Consider the following 21,086-nt stretch of genomic DNA (forward strand, 5'->3'; position numbering starts at 1 on the left):
TGGGTGAAGGGAAGGGGGAGAAATTAATAAACCTATCCTCGCAGCATTTATCTGATTTCAACCTGCCTTTCCACTCACGCGACTAAATTCAGATCCTGTTCCCCTTAGTTTCGCCTCATATTTCATGGTCTTCCACACGCAAATCCATTCGCCAATGTGGTTTTAGACTGAAGCTGAAAAAAGGCGAAGTCTACACAACAAGCCATTGCTATTACAGGTTTCAGGAAAGCCCTGATCTGGGTGCTGTAACGGAGCTGTATGGATCTTTTAAGCCCAGCTGTAACAGAATTGATTCTCTGATTCTGACCCCTTCCCAGAATCTCCCCGTATCTCTGTCTCACTGTGGCATGCTGACTGGAGCAGTGTTGGCATGCAGGCACACTTACAGCCCTTAGATACCTGCTCTCTACGTCTTTATCTCTCTACTTCTCTCTCTCTCTCTTTCTCTCTCTCTCTCTTTTCCTCACTCTCTCTGATCTCTCTGCTTTCCCCCCTCGCTCTTTTTTTCTCTTTATCTAGGCTCATTGTCTTCTCATGATTTCTTCTCTCTCTCATTGCTTCATTTTTGTCTTGCTCTCTCTTTGACTATCTCTCTCTTTTTCTCTCTCTCACTCTCATTTTTCTCACTCTGTTACTCTGATCTTTCTGCGTTCCCCTCTTTTTCTTTCTCTCTCTTTTCCCCCTTCTTTCAGCTCTTTCTCTCATTGCCTCATTACTTTCTCTATTTCTTCCTTCCTCCATCTTTCAGTTTCTCACACCATCTCTCACTGCTAAATCTTTACCTCTCACCCCAGCTGTCTCTGTCTCAGCTTTACAACTTTACATCTCTCTCCAGTCTCTCTACTTTCCTCTTGTACTTTCTTTCTCTGTCTTTCTGTCTATCTCTTTTTCCTTCCTCATCTTTCTCTCTTGAGCTCTCTCCATCTTTCAGTTTCTCACCCTATTTCTCACTTCCAAGTGTTTCCCATCTCTCCCTTGCTCCTCTCCAAATCTCTCTCTCTCTCTCTCTCTCTCTCTCTCTCTCTCTCTCTTTCTCTCTTTATCTATCTCTCTCCCCTCTGCCCTCCCCACCATCCCTGCAGGCGTGTGGTGGAATGTGGGAGTTTTATTGATTGGCTCTAGGGTAGAATGCAGTGGTGTGATTGGCAGAAAAATCGCTTGTTATTGTGTTTCAGTTTTTTGGGGTGCATGCTGTCTGTACGCGTGTCTGTCTGTCTGTCTGTCTGTCTGTCTGTCCGTCTACCTGTCTGTCTGTGTGGTTGTGGCTACACGAGTGTGAATGACTGTGTTTTTTTCCTTTAATCTCACTGTTTTATCTGACTGTCTGTCTGTAATGGCACCAGTTAACTGACTTGCTCACCCTTTGTCATGTGTAGCGTGCATTGGGGGTTTGAGGCAGGGGGGTGGTGGGGGGAGGGGTGGGATCATGGCACCACAGAGGCTATGCACACTTAATTCTGACTGATTTCAGGTTGTGTCTTCCTCACTGGCAAGCTACAGTCAACCTCTAGGCAGGTTAGAGGGCAATCCAGTCAAGTTCTGAAACGATTTCAGCGATGAGGGTTTGCCTGTGAGGAAGACACACTCACAGCAAAATGGCAAAAATTCAGCGTTCTCAGAATGTGGTTTGCATCTGATCATTAATGGCAGTTTGCTTGTTATTGGATATTGTCTTTTGCCTAATGCCTAATGCATTTCTCCTACCAACCTGCTGTATTTAAGGCTGCCTTACACCCATGCAAGGGTGCTTACAAGACTCTTGGTAATCTATATAATCTGTACCTCTCTGTCTGTCTCTCTCTTTCTCTCGCTCTCTCTCTCTTTAGGGTGGCTACGCAGCATATCGCTATGCCCAGCCGACAGCAGTAGCGGGTCCAACAGCAGCTGCAGCGGCTGCAGCAGCCGCAGCCTACAGTGACAGGTAGGTGTAGTAACTTTAGTAGCACATTAACTTACTGACGCAACCAAACTGCAATGTATGGTTGCATCAGCAGTGTAAAGTAGCTCTGGTCTAACCCAGCAAGAGGTGGACAATATTGTGATGCTTTTTCTTATTGTATCAATAATATGCTTTTTAAGCATATCGAGGATATTATAAGTGCTTAAGGAACACTGCCCCAACTGTACATTTCATCGCAAACAGCGCAATTAGTTATAATTACTTGGATCATATGAATCAAAAACTGCATTAAATCTGTGGAACTGTAGACGTTACATTTCCCTGCATTTTAAAATCAAGTGGATCCTGCACTTTCTCTGTGCCTGCAGAATGAATAAAAATCTAAATGTTGGTCAGTAGATCTGACTATTTTGTAAAAGTCAAGATCTATATGATGTTCACATACCCTTAGGCTGTCCATTGTCTTGATGCTAAGTGTTATTTCTTCAGCATTAACAGACTCTTTATGCATGTAATTGATCTCTGTATCAAAAATGATTCCAGTCTGAAAAATGTCTCTGTTCTCTTTGTTCCAGCTATGGTCGCGTGTACACAGCAGATCCCTATGCTACAGCGCTAGCTGCCCCAGCAGCCGCTGCATATGGAGTGGGAGCTATGGTACGCAATTATTTTTATACCCAGTTTATGAGTGAATCTATTAATATTTTAAAAAGGTGAAGCTCAGTTGTAATCATTTAACAACTATGTGTTTATATCAAATTGATTTGTCACCAAAAGCTACAGTACCCGTCAGAAGTTTTTTTTTATGATTTAAAATTTGCATTGCATTGTAGATTTATATTAGTCATTCTAACTGTGAAGAAATATTTTGTGAACAAATTGTTAAACCAGATTATGTGTTATATTTTAGACTCCTACTGCAAATCATGTTGTGAATTGAATAGCTCTATGAATAGCCCTATTTAAATAATCCATATTATGGAAAGAACTACTCAACTAAGTGAAGAAAAAAAAAACTTTAATAAATGAAGGTTAGTCAGTTTGAAAAAAATCAGAACAATAAAAGTGTCCTCAAATGCAGTCGCAAAGGCTATCAAAAACATAATATTAATGAAGAGCAAAGGTTATCCTGTAGTGTGGCACAGGATAAGTTAATCAGTTTCCAGCCTCCACAAATAATGACACCCTACCTAAATAAGAGCACCTAAATGCACCTAAAAGTATTTATGGTTTGTTTAACAATTAAGTTACTACATGATTCCTTATGTATTCCTTTATAGTCTGGATGACTTCAATACTAATTTACAATGTAGGAAAAAGAAAGTAAAAAAAAAAACATTGAATGATAACTTTTGACTGGTACTGTATATTATATTAAAACGAGTTTTTATTGTTACTGATACTGAAGTAATAATCTTTTTTTTCCCCCTACAGGCCACTCTCTACAGGGGAGGGTACAGCAGGTTCTCCCCTTACTAAATCCAAACCTCCAAACAAACATCACCAACTCTCCAAAACTTTTAGCAACAGTCAGTCACTTTGGAGCGGATTTTTTTTTTCTTTCGGGTGGACAAACGGAAAAACAACACACCGCTAAGGAATGAATACTTGAGAAAGTACATCACTACAAGTGTTTTTTTTTTTTTAATAAATAAAAATAAGTAACTGTAAAGAACTTTGAAGCAAGATGACTGACTGAGGAATTGCACGACTGAAAAAAAAAATGGAAAAAAAGCTTGATTATTACTTCTTCCTTTGGCACGTTTCTCTGCACATATGCATGCAGTAATGGCTCTAGAGCGCCTCTAGTGGCCACCAAACTACATGTGCACAGGGTGTCTGGACTACAACTATGGACTACAACAACTACGGAGTTTCTACATCGCTCTTCAGAGTATCACACTACATTTATTATCCCTATTGGAAAACACCCTGGCTTCCCGAGATGGCTGCCCGGGCCGTTTGGTGAACTGCGAGTGGGCGGGTTGGAGAGGTGGGGTTAGGGGGGGGGGGTGCACCACACGAGTCGCCAAGCACGCGAGACTGACCAAACGTTCACGATCTTTGGTGAGGAAACCGTGACGTTATTCCACTCAGCATGAAGGGAGGCGTTCCCAAAGCATCCGAGAAGAGGAGGAACTGAAAGCGTAAAAGGCGAGACGAAGGTAAAGGCTGTTACAGATCGCAGGAATTGCACGGGATCGCATACGGGACGATGTGTTATAAATAGCCTACAGAATCTTGCTTAGATCTTTTTGTTTTGATTTCTGTTGTTGATATTGTAAAATTACCTCCGACTTCGAGGTCTTTTTGAAAAGACATACCTTTAAAAATTAGTTGTCATAATATGCAAAATATACTAGTATAGAACAAAAATGTTACCAAACATTATTATTATTATTGTTATTATTATTATTATTATTATTATTAATTAGACCATTTTTGACATACCATTTCTGTAATATAGTTGTCTTTGTTGGCTCCTATTTAAGTCAGATGGAGTGGAAAATACCATTTTAAATCATGAATTATCAATTGATCCCAGTTTAGGTAAAAAGTAAAATTATGCTAAAAGCTTATTTGGCTGTATAATGAATCCGGAAATCTTGTTCACATAAGAATAGTATTTGTTTGTTTGTTTGTTTGTTTTTTAAACAAGATTTGACAAAACCCTCATTGGATTATGGGCGCATGTCCTTTTTTACGTCCGTTTTGTCAAATATGCAATTTCCAAACATTTCAGAAGGTGAAAAGAGGCGAATGGAAATTTCTTCAGCTATTTTAAAAGTAAACTACACTTTAGTATTTTTCTTGCTTTGCTTAAGTGTCTCTTCTCTTTCTTCTCAATATTTGATATTTTTGTCTTTTGAAAATGTTTCAGTTCCAAAGATTTGTGAAGCACATTTTTTTGGTTATATGTATGAGCCTATGGTCATTTTTTTGTTTTTGTTTTTGGCTTGTTTTATTTTTGTATCAATAGATTTTATTGTTTTTGTTTGAAGTGGCTTGCTGGTTTAGTTTGGAAAACACTTTGAATTAAAATTTGCTGTGTCTTCTGTGCCATTTGACATCCAATTCGCAAGCTAATTTATTAACAAACTTCGATCAGGTTATTTTCTTGTGGTCAGGATATACCAATGTACATTCTTCGTCTGGTGCAAGAGTCATATTTCAGTACTTTTTCCAGGAGCGCTGACCAGGGGTAGAGAAAAGCACAGCTTTTACGGACTGTGAGGGAGCTGAATACAGTGAAAAAATGTGCTGGTGTTGCTTCTTAGCCAACACTAAAACTGTAGGTAAGGAATAGAACACATTTCATAATTGTGAGGTTTTTAGTTGATGGAATGCCCTGCATTTTTGTTCCTCTCCGTTTGGCGTAGGGGGTTAAATTATATTCCGCTGTCTATGAGGCTCGTGGAATGTTGTATTAAGATTTAAGAAAATTCCGGCCTTCTCTCTGGAAGCTCAGTGAGATGGAAGGGTGTTGCTTTTTTTTGTTTGTTTGTTTTGTTTTTCCTGTCCATTAGGTACTTTGCAGTCTATGCACTATATTTCTCAGTGTTACCAAGAAACGAACACCTCAGTACCTGCGATCTGCCCCCCTGAATTTTACCCTTTTAGACTGTCCCAAGGAGCTGCAGAGTTGCATTGGATGAGGAAGTGTGTAAATCTGGTCCATTTTTGGTCTATACTCAGTGTTGAAGGCTAAAGCTACTCTGTGCGCACTTCAGCTGGACTCAGACCTGAACACTTCAGCTAGTGCCAGCTGAGAACTGCAGTCTGAGCTTTGGAGGAACGTTCAAGGTGTTTTCAGACAGCTATGGGGGAAGAGGAGGAGGAGGAGAAGAGTTCCCATAATGACAAAGGATGCGCTCGTCTGTTTGTTGGATCTGCATGTGGAACACAGGTTTTAAAAAATGTCCAGTCGTGCAGTCAGGATGGGAAAGACAAACGGCTGCCCACCTTCAGTAGTGTTCCATTCCTATTATATATCTCCTTTCCATCTTTGCACATTATTATATGATACATGTTATGCATATTATCCTTTAGTTTACAATGTGAGTGTGTTTTTGGTTTAAACTCTTCCTCTCTGCATACTCAGATGCCATTTGTGATGTAATTTGTATCTGAATGTCCATATAAACAATTTTTTAAAAATATACTCACCAAGGAGTTGTGTCTTTTATTTTGAAGGGCGTTTCATTACTGAAAGTAATTGGTTATTTGTAGATTTAACTAATATTAATAAATGTTAAGGTTTAGACGGGTCTTTTTAAAGAAAAGTATTTGTTTTTATTATTTTTTTTAGCTACGGCTTTTAAAAGACCAGGGAAAACATGATTTTCATTGTGTCAGAAATGGTGAGGAAAAAAATGAATAGGAAAAATAACATTTGGGAAAATACATTTTATTTTGTGTTCTACACCCAGTTAGCTCAGATTAGCCATGATGTAATGGTGTTGACACACACAGGCACACACCAACACGCACACTGAAATTTACAGGCCATAAAAATAAAGGATTTTGTGTACATAAATATATATATATATATCTTTATATAAATAGGCCAGAAAGGAAAAGGACAAAAGACAAGGGAAACCAGAAACCAATCACTGCAATATATATTGCTACAGCTCAACTCAACAGCAAAACATTTTTTTTTTTATGAGATGGTGTCCACTCCTCTATTCAAACCAGAAACTGGTGTCAGGGCTGATGAGTTTTTTTGGGAAAAGCTGCTTTTTTTTTTTTTTTTTTTTTTTTTTTTTTTATTACCTCATGTTTAAAACTGCCACAGTTGGAAACACTTTGGTACCATTACAACTGTTAGACATGGTCCTATTTAAAAGCATGGGTGGGCATGTCATGTTGATGTTTTATCTTGTATCTTAAGTCAATTTATCCATTCATTAAGATGCAGTGTTTGTTGATTTTGAAGATCTTTAATGGTTTATATCGTCTAAACTTCAGGGTGCCACTGAGCAATACTTAGCAGTGATAGCTGGTCAGAGGGCACGAGAGATTGGGCTTGGCCCAAGGAGAAGAAGAGGGTGAAGGAAAGACAGGAGGGGCAACTAAACAATTCCAAATTTAGCCAGATCGCTCAGTTCCATGTCGCCGAAAGCCTCCCACGGGCAGACCACTGTGAAGTCTGAGAAAGAGAGTGAGAGAAAGGAGGAGGTCAGAAATTACAAAGAAAACCAAAAACAATATTCAGTAACTGCATTTTTTTCCATCAATATTATCTTCACAAACAGCTGCATTAGAAGCAGCCAGTTAATTAAAGACCTTAAGTGTCTTAGTGTTAGCATTAGGATTAGCATTTACCTGTGCCAAGGCCCTCCATTCCGGGGATGTCATCGCCGAAGCCTTTCTGGCCTGGCTTTGGAGCCTTGCTCTTGAAGGTGCGTGTGGTCCTGGCCTTGAACTTGGGGGGTGCCTTCTTCTCTGCGGGTGTTGCAACGTCCATTGCTTCTGTTTACTGTTGAGCTGAGGAAAGAGGGGGCAGAGCATTACGGTTAATTTTTAATAAGACAGACATATAATATGGGTTGCTAAAAAAATGTACAACCTATTTTCCTTAGGCTAGTTAGGCTAACAGGTTATGAGAAAAGACTAGTAGCTAGCTAATAAACCAGGGTTTTGTTTCTATAATTTTGCACAGGAGATGTGAGGATAACACAATGCTAAAGTTTACAACTGAAGAATTGTCTGTTTCTGCAATGTAGGCTAAACTAGGCTAGCTAAAGCTAATAAGCAAACGTTTTCTGTACAGCTCAATTAAAAACGAGCACATTTTTATACTTTTATAGTTTTTTAATATAATTATAGTTAGCTTTATTAGCTGTTTAATGTCAGATAAGCAGAATGACTTTGCTAGTTAGATAGTGCTGACGTTAACAATTAAACTTTTCCCCTCAGAGCTTAATTTTTCTTTGCTAGCTGTCATTAAGATAGCGAAGATCAATGCAAGTTATATTTACTTAGAAATAATTGTTAATAATATCGTGACTGAATTTTAATAGTCAGTTAAACTCTGCATATGCCACTTATTGGTAGCTAGCAATATCTGTGGTGCTACATAATCACTGGTTTCTTTTACTTTTAGATCTTTTAATCTCTTCCTATTTTCTCTCTTATTCTGAAAATCCCTCCACTCCCCTTTTATCAATGAGTGGATGAAGCCCTGACAGATTAGACTCAGCTAATCCTAATCTGAAGCACAGTGCTTTACACGGATCATTAGCAGTTCATGTTATCTCATCCCCCCAATTAGAATAAGCCTGTTCATGTTTACAGGCATCTATTTATAGTGTGCTTACATAACTTTAATAATCTAATACAGGACACTGGCCCATCTGTTACCACTTTAATCCAAAACATTAGCTTCAGTTAGCCTAGCCTATTTCTGGAATGTAGGCCAGACTGTGCTAATGCTAATAAGTGAATGTTTTTTCCAGCCTGACTGGATTTTATAGTGATATATTTAGGTACTATTGTGTAATATGACTCAAACCTTTTAAACCTATTAAAATGAAATTAAAATGAAAATGCAGGTAAATTGGCAGATATATTTTCTGAAGTACGTTTCTAAGGTTGCTGAAAACATCATACAGTTTATAATGCTAATTGTTATTCCTCATGATGAGCAATGCTTCTACTTCTGCTACTTATGAAATTAACTGTGCCACCCTCCATTCCATTTTCATTTCATGTTTTGATATTGAGAAGACATGAATTCCAGTTTATACATTAAGTAACAAGCTATGGGCAACCCCACCATATCATTTAGCCCATGCATGCTACTGCTCTTTATGCTGGAACCTTCCAGACTTCTCTCTCGAACTTTCTTAGTCCGGTACTGTAATACACACTACTATTCACTCAGCACACATAATAAACTAAAGCTTTAGCAAACCTGGTAGAATAGCCAGCACTGTTACTACTAATGGGACCTAGATATTGAGTCAGTTTTGGCATTTAAACCCAAATTAATTCAGTTATGTCTTACCCAAAGTCAGTTCTGGGATCTAGTTGGAACCCATTGCATTCTGGTATATATATTTTTTTTAACCCTGAGCTACACAGTGAATGCTGGGCCCATATTGTCGCTGTCCAAAAACAAGTACTTCATTTTTGTTGATTTTTTGTTAACTACACAATTTAAACATGCAAACTGTAATTTACACTGTATCAAACTTTCTTGATGAATTTATCAATAGAAATTCTCCAAAATGGTCTGAAATACACTCCTTTTACAATGACATCCATTGAAAGTTAAAACGTTTTTTTTCTCTGTCCTTCAAAGTTGGGTTTTTTTTAGATAAATTTTTTTAGCGGACAGTGATGACTTAATAGTTAGCTATACCAAGTAGTAAGACGTAAGATTTGAGCAATTGGCCATGTCTTCGCTAGCTGTGCCATTTAGTCAGTGCCAAGATTTGAACCCTTATCCGTGTGATAGCAAGCTATGGCAGAGTTCAGAATCAGATCAGTCTTAGAATTTAAACCTACAACGTTCTGGTTCTTTATCCCCCAAAGTATACAATTAGTCTTCAGATTTGAACCAACATCCAGAGCATCCAGTCAGTCCTAGGATTGAACCAAAGACTTTACAATTGCTAGCTCAACATGGAGTTTGATAGCTATGCTGAAGTACTCTGGAATACCAAGTAGCTTCACTAAGGCAATTGCTATATGACATAAAAGCTTAAATCTTCTATATTGTTCAATGAGATTGAATTCAGTCTTTTTACTTAGCATACTGAAAACTTACTCTGAATATTACGGTATGTTGTCAGAAACCGATACAGTTTGACAACATTATTTAGCATTATTGAGCATACAATGTACATAAGCTGCCCTTTTAAAACAAATTGAGCTGCAGAGAATATGACTAGAGCACTGTACTGTGACAAGGCTAAAAGTTTGAATAGGATGTGAAGTTCTCTTACCTTTCCTACTCAGGAGGGAAGTTTGTAGAGTCTTGATTTCTTGCCCGAAGAGCAAGCGCAGAGATGCAAAACAAAGGCGAGTTTCCTTGAGGATCCTCAGCTCTCTCTTTCTGCAGTCTCTTCCTCTCTCTCTTCTCCATCCACCCTCTCTGGCTTTTATACCCATTCGTCTAATCCCTTCCACTCACCCCCTCCATCCCTTACACTCTTCTATAATTAGCCTCTTCTCTTTCACCCCATCCTTGTTCTCTCCCTCCTCCGCAGGGAAAGGGGTGAGGGATCAAAAGGTGCGAGCGAGGTGTATTTTAAGGTAGACTTACAGGAGAAAGGCTTTGAGGGCCTAGCAGCACAACATGTCCAACCTGAGATTAGAACATCAACAGGGTAAAGCAGCAGCAGAAGGCTTCATGATATAAGAGAGTAATTGAGACATGGGGGACACCAACATTATATGGAACTGTGGTAAAAACCATAGGAAGACTATACAACTTTTGAGACATATCCATTGAGCCATATCCATCATTCATTATGATTACAGTATGTGTTACAGACCCTTTAACAGAAGTGGAAAAAGTCCTTACAGCACTCAGTCCTTCACTTTAACTCATAAAGTAAAAGACATATACTGAACTTCCTGAGAGCATCCCAGGACAGTGTGTAAAAGTATGATCTTCTGACCTTATTTCTGGGTTAGCACTGGAGATAAAACTCATTTTTCAAACTTTTAAACAATTCAAATGCTTTAATGAAATGTTTCACGTTCCATGTAAATAGTTCTTTCTACAACACAATGTTAAAATACAAGTTATGAAATTTGTTGTGGCATTTACAGGATGTTACATCAATTGTTTTACCCTAAAATATTCACAGTCATCTACTCTATAACAACAAGAAAAACAAACTTGAATGAGCTGCTCAATTGATTTAACAAATTCAATTAAGAATTTTGTATCGCTCCAGCTGACTAAGCGCTGCCACAATGAATGGTTTGAATCCCGGTCATGCAGCTTGCCATCAGCTGCCGGAGCCCAGAGAGAGCACAATTGGCCCTGCTCTCTCTGGGTAGGTAGATGGTGCTCTTTTCCCCACATCACTCCAAAAAAGGTAATGTCGCAATGCTGCGACCGTAAAAGAGGCGGTGGCTGACTTCACGTCTTCACTTTCCTAGTGCTGGGGCATCACTAGTGATAGGGGAGTCCTCAGGAGTAGGTTGGGTACCTAACCGTGTAAATTGGATAAAAATTAGAAACAAAAAATTGTATTAATGTTCAGAACTGGGTATAGGCTCTTATTGGTTCAATTTGAAGACCCTGTAGCCCCATTTACACCTGGTCACTTCATGCATCTGGAGTATCAAGATTTGGATCTTGAAAATGAAAGTGTAAACACAACAAAGACGCTTTTAAACCAGATACAATCTGATTACTCAAACCGCTTCAGGAGGTGGGCTGAGACGAATTTAAAGCACATGTTACAGCAGTGTAAACACCCAACTCTCTAAAACCATTTTAATAACTAAAACTAATAATGGACGTGCATTGAGCAAATTTGCTTATTCCATCCCACATAGCAATCTAATTTCAGTCCAACTAACCAGATGTTTATTTGATTACCATGTGTAAATAATGCATTAGGGCTGTGTATTGGCGATAGCGTGCTAATACATTATGTATTATGACACAGGGTTTACGATTCAATAAATCATGATATATTGCGAAGCTGTAAGCAAGACAATGTTGTGATTGTTTTAACAACATAAAAAAACTGTCACAGTATAAAAACACAGTGTCATATTTAGGGGCAACTCACAATACAATATTTTCTAGATACATTGCCCACAGCAACAATAATACACTGTGATATATTGCAAGATAACTTTTCACAATACTTCACAGCATCTGTGTTACTGTAGAGAATATAATACTCCTGAAGAAGCAAATCCAAAGAATTATGTATTTATTGTCAGTTTTTTCACAGAATTTGACAACCAATATTCCTCACTGCAGATTTACCCTATTCATGGGATTAGTGCCACCAAGTGGAAAAAGTGTAATTGGAGGGCTAGTTTTGGGAAGTTTAGAGTGCCTATGTTTCAATAAAAATATCAATATTTGATGCCATATTCGATATTTGATATATTATAATTTCGATATTTTGTCCCATCTCTAATCATAGTTATTAATTTTGAATAAAAGAAAATTACAACAGAGTACAACTGCTATCTAGTGGGTGTGGTTTAAAAGCAACAGAAAATTAACCACTGTCTGTCACCAATCTTTACATGTAAACTAATAAGTAATAATAGATATTACGTTTTAAAAGTCAGTAAAGTATTGCAAAACAATTATTGCAATATGATACAATACAATATCGATTTTAGTGTTATCTTACACACCTAAAATAAAAAAAATGACTGAAAAAATGGTTTGAAGTTCATCTAAAAAAATCGGACATATTTATAGATGTTTTTTGTGCATACCTTAAAGGGTTAAGCTACTACATTTAAAAATATGTTTTAAAAGGTTCATTTATCCCCAGTGTCTCAGTATTCTGTGTTTCCATCCCCAACACTGTTTTCCCTCTGTAACACACCTGACTGAGCTGAAGGCGGATCTCATTGCTGGTTAATAATGTGACTCAGGCCGAGTGTGCTGGAATCTGAGGTTGTTTGCCGTTGCAGAAAGGCCGGTATGAGTTAGTGCACCTTGTTTACAGCACCTCTGAGGTGTCGGGGCAGTTGACCCGTGTCCTCAAACTGTCCTCACTTCTTGAACTCGTGGTTCTCAGATCAGTGAACGTGTCGTAACTTGCCATAATGAGCTTTAGCTCTCGCATGCAGCTCCTGAGGCCTGACAGCGTGTGATGTTTAATTTAGCCAGCAGTGCTATTCTCAGCGCGCCACCACCAAATTAAGCATGGGCTGATATTTTTAGAGAGGGGCTTTTCCTTTGAAGCAAAAGTTACAGATTTGAAGAAGGAGGTCAGTTCAGTGAGCGGTGAGGAGCTGATTTCTGACATTCTTTCAAAGGCCCATCATCAGTGTCTCATTTCTACATGTACTGTATGAAGTCTTGCTCAGCTGATGCCTGTCAGGATGATGAGTTTGCTAAAATAAAGCGAGTTTGCTAAAATAAAACATCAACATTTATGTGAAATATGCTAAATTAAGATTTTAAATTAGTTTACACTCCTTAAAGGTTTTTCAATGATTGGCTTGGCTGCACTCATTTTTCCAAGAAAGAGAAGTAGTTTGGTGTGTGCATTCACTATGGATCTCTACCTCACAGTGCTTTACTCTACTTCACACTACCTTGCTCAGTCTTACTCATCCAAACTGTAATATGCTCAACCTTACACTACCTCACTCTGCCTCATTTTACCTCATTCTGCCTTGCTCTACCTCACGCGCTGTCTCACTCAACCAAACTGTACCACTCTATCTCACTCTACCTCACATCTCACATTACTTTACTCTACTTCTCTCTACCTCTGTCTTACTCTACCTCACACTACTTGGCTTTAACTTGCTTTACCTCACTTTACCTCACACTATTTTGCTCTACCTCAAACTACTTGCCTCAAACTCCACTACCTCACTGTACGTCATGCTTCTCACACTACTTTGCTCTACAGTCCAATTCCATGTCTACCGACCTTTTCTCACAATTTAGAAGACTATGGTTTAAAAACTGGGGATTTCCGGGGGGTAAAGATGTGTCAACTTTAGAACAGGAGAACTAACTGTTGGAATTAGATTACCTAGATTTATGTTACAAAAGAACAATAAGATGTAAAATGGGTTGTTTTGATATTGGAACATAGAGGGATTAAGTTTAGCAACACATAATACTTCAACCAGCCAGCAGAGGTGCTAGACATGTATATATACTGTATATACTTAGGGCTGGGTATTGAAATTCGACACCAAAAAGACCGTACTATTGAATACAACAAGAAAAAAAGAATGTGATGCCTGTTTTAGTTGGACACCATTAATATAATTAAGTTGAATTTTGTCAATATAATGCTGATTTTTTTTTATTAAAAAGAAAACTCTTAAAACTGAAATGCACAAAGCAATATGCCAATAAAAAATGTTTTTTGTTCTTAATAAAGCAGCACAAACATGCTCAACATGTTTGTCCCAACAAGATCCAGAAAGATGGAGTCTTTCCTGGTGACAGTGTGAGAATGAGATTACTCATGTTGGCTGTTAAATAAATGCATTGCATACTAATAATTATTGTTTTGGGTTTTTTTTTGTTGTTTTTTTTTGTAACAATTTAGAAAAAGGTATCGAAAAAGGTATTGTCTGGGGATCTGTGCCGAATTCAAAGTATCATACCATTATCATAGTTAAAAATCTTAAAGCAATACCCAGCCCTATATAATCAGTGGTTGGAACCAATTTACCAGATTTTACTTGTGCTGTTACAGCTTGCCACTCACTGACACCCTGAATGACACTGTCTAGATTGGGCTACCATTAAGTGCTCTTCATAATAGCACCTATTCTACTAGAAGAGCAGAAGGGTTCCCATAGATGGGCACTCATTACGACATATTATCTAGATCAACAGGGCACTCTATCACTTTTTCCACAAGAAGAGCAGCCAAAAGGGTGCGTTGTCTTGTTTTTTGCCGTTCTAGAGGGCACTGTCGGGGGGTAAATTGTCACACTGGAGCTCATTTGTTACAGGAATGTAGATCAAAATAAGGTTCATATTTTTTTTGCTTGTACACACATTCACCTGTGCTGTCAGTTTATTGGAGGATCCATATAGTCCCAACAGAATGATTAATTGTAAAAAGAGATTTTTTTTTATTACATAAAAGTAACTGAGCTGAAGCTTCAGTTTGTGTTTGGAGATGCAGTCAGGCAGGACTAGCACCAGAATAACCCTGGTTGTGTGTTTATGTGCTCCCAGGTTTGTCCTCTCATAACCATCATAATCTTCACTAGAAAGATCAGCCTGGTAATTCGGCCTGTGCAGAACCCTGTGCACTTTGCAATACGCGCTTACATTGTGACGACCCCCACACTGACCATAAGCCCTTGACGCACAATGATAATGCACTTTCAGTCTGGTTGCAGTTACTCTCTAAATGGGGTAATAAGAGGGCACTGTTTTATAGCTTCTGGGTGGTACAGCAGTGGAATATAGATGATTGATTAGGAGCAGGAGACTGTAACTCAAAATAATGTGTTGAGTTGAGTTAAGACTAACAGACATATTCTTGATTACAATTTAGAATGTTAGTTAACAACTGGAGAAGAACTGTTCTAAAAATTATTTACGTTTCTTGACAGAAGCAAAAACCTGTTTATTGGTTACAGTGCTTGTGTTTGAAAATCACATTAAAACAGTAATTCCAGTGATCAGATCGGTATCATTAAACTGCATTCTGAGGTGTTCTGTCAGGTTGGAGCAGGATACCTGTGTGTTTTAGTCTCGCGAGGTCTTGTCACACCCTAGAAGGCAGGAACCATATTTTTTGTTCCTATATTTCTATATTTTGAAAGTGCAGTAAATCCTGACTCACAAAGAAATTCTGAAGTCTGGCTTCCAATTCTACCACCTAAAAATGGACTTAATGTTTAAGGTGTGCAGACCCACATGAGTGAATATAAATTAAGTCGGAGACTCGAGTAGAACTGTGAATGCATCAGTCTGATTCAATAAAAACAGGTGGATTAGTCCGCTTTAAATCACACCACATATTTTCTATAATATTCAGGTCTAGGGACTGAGCTGATCACCTTAGTACAGGGGTTGGCAATAGGCGGACTGTGGGCCAGATGTGGCCGGAAAGCAAGAAACATCTGGCCCGTGAGGTTGTTTGAGCTATAATGAACAATAATGAAAAAACATAAATAAATAAAATAAAATGCTTCTCTGGCAAGCTTTTGTTTACATTCCTCCCCTGTCTCTCTGTCGCGCTCGGCATGACTTTAGTTTCCGCCCGTTCTCGTTTTCCTGCCTGTTCTTGGGTTCCCTATCTCTTTATAAGGAGAGGGTTTTTTTCCGGGCCGTGTCCCAATTCACAAATAAATAAACACACCTATCCCACGTGAGGAGCTGTGGAGCGGTGTTTTTATTTATTAATTTATTTTTCCCCTTTCTTCTTAGGTTTACCTGCTTTCAATTCAGCTGTTCTGCAATTGAGTTCAACAACCCTCTGAGCTGGAGAGCTACTAGTCTGTAGCACTCCATCCCATTACACTACATTTTCCAAAACTTATTTTTTTTTTCTGGCCCGTCATGTAATAGCTTGGAAAATATCTGGCCCGTGGCCAAACTTCACTGCCAAACCCTATCTTAGTAGATTTTGAGCATTGTGTAGGGTCGTTGTCTTGTTGAAGTATCCAGCCCCAGAGCAACTTCAACTATGTCACTAATTATTGAACATTGTTTTCAAAAATCTGCTGATATTGACTGAAATCCACAAGATTCCCAGTACCTGTCAAACTGGACAAACTAATTTTGTTTAAAGAAATATTGCACACTTTTTGTAAATCCTGTAAAATTCATTTCACTTCTCAAATATCACTGTGTTCATCTGCTATATGATAAAATATTTAACTGAAATTGCTAAAGTTGAACATTGAATGATTTATAAAGGTAAATCATGAAAATTATCATTACTTTCTTTATAAATTATTTAGAGGCTCCAGGGTCAGGAGAGTTTGCTCTCAGTAAGCCATTGTTTATGGAATTGAAACAGATCTGCTGGATGCATTTTATTGACAAATTATATCCCGTTTCTACTCAGAAACAAATCACATTTCTAAATAGAGGGCCAGGTGTAAACAGGCCCTAAAATTCCCCACAGAACGTCACTTCTAGTTCAAACTCACAATCTTCAGCTCTCCTCTTCTCAAGTAGGTCAGACTGTTATACAAGCAGCATACAGAACAAAATGGAGTTTCTTCCAAGAATGTTTCCATTATCTGATAGAAGGGCAACTACACACAGTGAACCTAATCACTGGCAGTAATGGGTTTAACCCTTGCATAAGTTGTTTTTATAATAAAACTCCTCCTGGACTCAACTCTCCACTAAACCTGCCACTAATCCCTGATCCTTTGACCTGCCTGAGCAACTTTAGCAGTGATCTAAAAAGAGTGCAGCTTAGAAGTCTGAACACAAATAACTGAACAATGTATTGCAGATTGTGTTAAATATACTTTATACACTGTCTATTATTTCTAACATCTGCTTTATTCCATTCCCGACATCAGTTTGCACCTTCCATTGCTCCAATTGCTGGCCCTAGATCAGTTTATATATGTAGTAAATACTCAAGACAAGTGATGTGACCTGACTGAGCCTGCTTCTCTCACCCATCCTCAGATGTCCTATCAGCCTGAACAACACAACCACACCTGAACCTGAACCTGAGTTCATCTCAGTGTATAAGAGTGCTGATCTAACATCTTCTCTGGTCATGTGTTGTGTTTCTGTATTACTAAAATTGGCAATTTATATGAGCAAAAAACGTACTTGGCTTTATTGCATCTTAACCCTGATGGTTGTGGTCGAGAAGACCTCTCGACAATTTGTTTTATCAGAAAAAATACTTGGTTTTATCACATTCTCTTACACTTTCAAAGTTTTTACCTTATCCTAACTATTAAACATGGGGGTGGACGTATCATGGTTTGAGACAGCTTTTCTGCCTCGGGCCAAAAAAGACTTGTCACTGAAGACTCTTTTTAATACATCAGAAAAAAACACTTAGTTTTATTAGATTTTCTCAGATTTTTAAAATAGTTTTAACCTCATTCTAACTATTAAACATGGTGGTGGAAGTATCATGGTTTGAGACTGCTTTTATGCCTTAGATCCAGAAAGACTTATCAATGAAGACTCTTTTTAAAACATCAGAAAAAAACAATTAGTTTTATCAGATTGTCTCAGATTTTAAAAATAGTTTTAACTTCATTCTAACTATTAAACATGGGGGTGGAAGTATCATGGTTTGAGACTGCTTTCTGCCTCAGATCCGGAAAGACTTGTCACTGAAGACTCTTTTTTTTGAAAATCAAATTTAGTTTCATCAGATTTTTCATCAGATCCTCATCCTAAATATTAAACATTATTGTGGAAATATCAGGGTTTGAGACTGCTTTTCTGTCTCTGGTCCAGAAAGGGTGACCAGTGGTGACTTACAGGCCCAATCCCTTTTCACCCTTTGATGCTACCACTTAGCTACTATGATAATGTTTACCCCCCAATTTTGCGCATTCTCACCAAGAGTGGGAGGTCTTACAAATCTTGTGGGGATTGATGGGAAGGTACTTAATGTTTTTTCTGGGGTTTTTGTTCCTGTACCCAAGGCAGCAAAGCAAACCATGATACTACCACCCCCATGTTTAACAGTTGGATAAAATGAAACTATGAAAAAATATAAGAAAATATTTATTTATCCTATTTCTCAGCAAAAGGATTTCAACCACTTACCCTTGTCACTTAGTTCTAAAAATAAAAATGAGAAATGGGATTGGGCTTTGGCCCAGCATATTCTAAACAATAATGTCAAACTATCTGTCCATGAACTAAATCCTACCTGACAGTGGGCCATGCAGCAAGACAAAAACATTATACTCACAAATAAACCCTCAAAGATTTAGAACAATGGTTTTAGACATTTGTCTAAAGACAAACATATAGAATTTTTGTTTGGGTTCTTTCTACAGTTCTTCACCATATAGCCACCCTATAGTTCAGAAGTTATATAACGCAGATTTACAATGCCCATCAATCTTTAAAAAAAACTAAGTAAACTACATTGGTGGTTGAATGTTTGTGAACCCTTCATAATCTTTTGTATTTCTGCATCAATTTTAATATACAGCTCTGGAAAAAAATTAAGAGACCACTTTGGCTTCTGAATCAGTTTCTCTGATTTTGCTTTTTATATGTATATGTTGTTACATGAAAGCTAAAATTAACATTGTTGTTTTATTCTATAAACTACGGACAACATTTCACCCGAATTCCCAGTAAAAATATTGTCATTTAGAGCATTTATTTGCAGAAAATGAGAAATGGCTGAAATAATAAAAAAAAGATGCAGAGCTTTCAGACCTCAGAAAATGCAAAGAAAACAAGTTAATATTATAAAGTTTTATAGTTTAGAGTTCAGAAATCAACATTTGGTGAAATAACCGTGGTTTTTAATCACAGTTTTCATGCATCTTGGCATGTTTTTCTCCACCGGTCTTACACACTGCTTTTGGATACCTTTATGCCACTCCTGGTGCAAAAATTCAAGCAGATCAGCTTGGTTTGATGGCTTGATCAACCGTCTTCCTCTTGATTATATTCCAGAGGTTTTCAGTTTGGTAAAATCAAAGAAACTCATCATTTTTACTAGTCTCTATTTTTTTCCAGAGCTGTATTATTTTAAAATTCTGCAATCAAATAGTAAATATCCATATCGAAAAAAACACTGTATATTTCAAGGGCACTAACAACTACATTAAGTGAGGTTTTATTGAGTGACAGCAGTGAAATAATCTAAAATGTAATCCATATCAAGAGGCCAAAAACAAGTTGCAAAGCATCCTGATTTTACTGGCCTGGACACTCTGAGCAGATGCAAACATTGCAGAAGCGCTCCCATCAAATAAACATGACAGTACATATTTGCCTACTGTGTCTAATATTTGAACAGTTAATTGTATTCAAAATAAGTCTGTGAGAGTCTGTGGAATTTTGATTCGCACAGGCAGGATATGGATCCAGAGTGACGGACCCTGCTTTAGGATGGTTATATTTTTCTATATAATGTACATAACATAAGAAAAAGATATTTTGTGAATGTTTAAAGTAAAACAAAACACACTTTCAGTACTATATAATTTAGTTTTTGGAGGTGACCATAAAATGGATACAATTCTATTCCGTAATGATCTCTGGTTTTGCTTTTGTATTACTTGGTTTTCTTTTTTGTTTTTATATTTTAACCCTCTTGTTATGTAAAAGTGCATGAAACGCAATTACATTCACAGGTCAAGTTTTACCATGTTTCTAACCATGTTTCTTACCATTTCTAAGTAATTTTGCCTCACTTTTGGTCTAAATTGATATTTTTCCTTTTGAAGCTCCTATTTTCACTACAGGCTCAAATGGACTGAAACACTGTAATACTGTATGAACAGTGTGCACTGCAATATAAACATATATTAACATACATGATATTGTGGCATTGCATCTCAGGCCTTCCTGATAAGAACTGAGTTTATACAGAAGGTTCATTGCCCTCAATACGCAACGTCTTTTTGATAAAAGCGTTGATAATCTCCTTTAACCTATATAGAATATGTGCCCAAATCACAATTATCTCAGTCATGGTTACACACGTAGCGGCATAGTGTAAGCTCCCAAGAGGAGAACCATTCTGTTCTTTAAAGATAGCTTAAATTGGATAAATATGGTTCTTTCTGATCTTTTACAGAAATACTACATCAGTTAAGATCTATTTTTATTTTTTTTTGTTAAAATCATGGTTTACAGGCCCTTAAAGACATTACAACTCGATTAAAACATGGAGGAAAGAAAGCACAGACTGTAAGACACAATACAAATTGCCTGTTTTTATTTTAATTTCAAATTCAATGTAATACAGCACCAAAACAATATCTGTTAAATCAAGTTCCAGTTACTTACTGACTGTACTAAATGTGAAATGCATTGTTTTCTAGGAATTTATAAGAAACATTGTTGTAATTGTTTAACTATAGCATTGTAAATAGTGGGGTGGGAATCACAGGGCATCTCACAATATGATAGAATCACAATACATTGCCCACAATAATAATGATGTCATGATACTGTGATTCTGCAATAATCAAAACATCGCAAGACCGTTCCCTATGATGCTTCACTGCATATCTGTTACTGAAGAGGATAACATAGTCCTAAATAAGCAAATACCATGAATTATGGATTAATTGATGATATTCTTCACCACAGGTTTACCCTATTCATTTTATTAGCGCCACCATGTGGAAGAATGAATGAGTTTAGAGCGTTTCTCTGTGTTCCAATAAAAATACCAATATTTGATGCCATGTATCGATGACGCTTCGCAAGCGAAAATGTTGCTATATCACAATATCAATATTTATGTCCCATCCCTAGTAATTATAGCACATTTAAAGTAAAACCATTAAGATATACTGCTAGATTTATTGACTGTTGAAATCAGTGCAGTGTAACTAA

General features: G+C 37.5%; 2 protein-coding genes across 8 annotated transcripts in view; one reads left to right on the top strand and one right to left on the bottom strand.

The window, feature by feature from the left end:
- The window catches only part of rbfox2 (RNA binding fox-1 homolog 2), a 75,037-nt gene extending 68,975 nt beyond the window's left edge, over positions 1 to 6,062 (top strand). For 6 of the 7 annotated variants that reach the window (XM_022675515.2, XM_022675514.2, XM_007231332.4 and 3 more), the window contains 3 exons: positions 1,827 to 1,921; positions 2,476 to 2,557; positions 3,335 to 6,062. In XM_022675515.2, coding sequence (XP_022531236.1) covers positions 1,827 to 1,921; positions 2,476 to 2,557; positions 3,335 to 3,379 — 222 coding nt within the window. In that variant the 3' untranslated portion in view covers positions 3,380 to 6,062. Of the gene's footprint in view, positions 1 to 1,826; positions 1,922 to 2,475; positions 2,558 to 3,334 lie in introns of those variants that run through there. The other variant, XM_049479083.1, reaches the window with a different exon arrangement.
- A 581-nt stretch (positions 6,063 to 6,643) lies between these two features.
- Positions 6,644 to 10,001, bottom strand: LOC103026630 (retinal cone rhodopsin-sensitive cGMP 3',5'-cyclic phosphodiesterase subunit gamma). Its single transcript, XM_007231338.4, has 3 exons — positions 9,856 to 10,001; positions 7,229 to 7,390; positions 6,644 to 7,052 (listed from the first exon to the last, which is right to left on the bottom strand). The coding sequence occupies exons 2-3, from the start codon at positions 7,368 to 7,370 to the stop codon at positions 6,976 to 6,978; spliced, it is 219 nt and encodes a 72-aa protein (XP_007231400.1). The 5' UTR covers positions 7,371 to 7,390; positions 9,856 to 10,001; the 3' UTR covers positions 6,644 to 6,975.
- Positions 10,002 to 21,086: the final 11,085 nt, after the last annotated feature.

This window comes from Astyanax mexicanus, chromosome 5 (assembly GCF_023375975.1).
Source record: "Astyanax mexicanus isolate ESR-SI-001 chromosome 5, AstMex3_surface, whole genome shotgun sequence".
In the NCBI taxonomy this organism is placed as follows: Eukaryota; Metazoa; Chordata; class Actinopteri; order Characiformes; family Acestrorhamphidae; genus Astyanax; species Astyanax mexicanus.

Excerpts from the sequence above, each read along its gene's own strand:
- LOC103026630 (XM_007231338.4), bottom strand. The coding sequence starts at position 7,370 with ATGGACGTTGCAACACCCGCAGAGAAGAAGGCACCCCCCAAGTTCAAG. Across the intron at positions 7,053-7,228 it reads AATGGAGGGCCTTGGCACAG|ACTTCACAGTGGTCTGCCCG; the intron begins GTAAATGCTAAT and ends TCTCTTTCTCAG.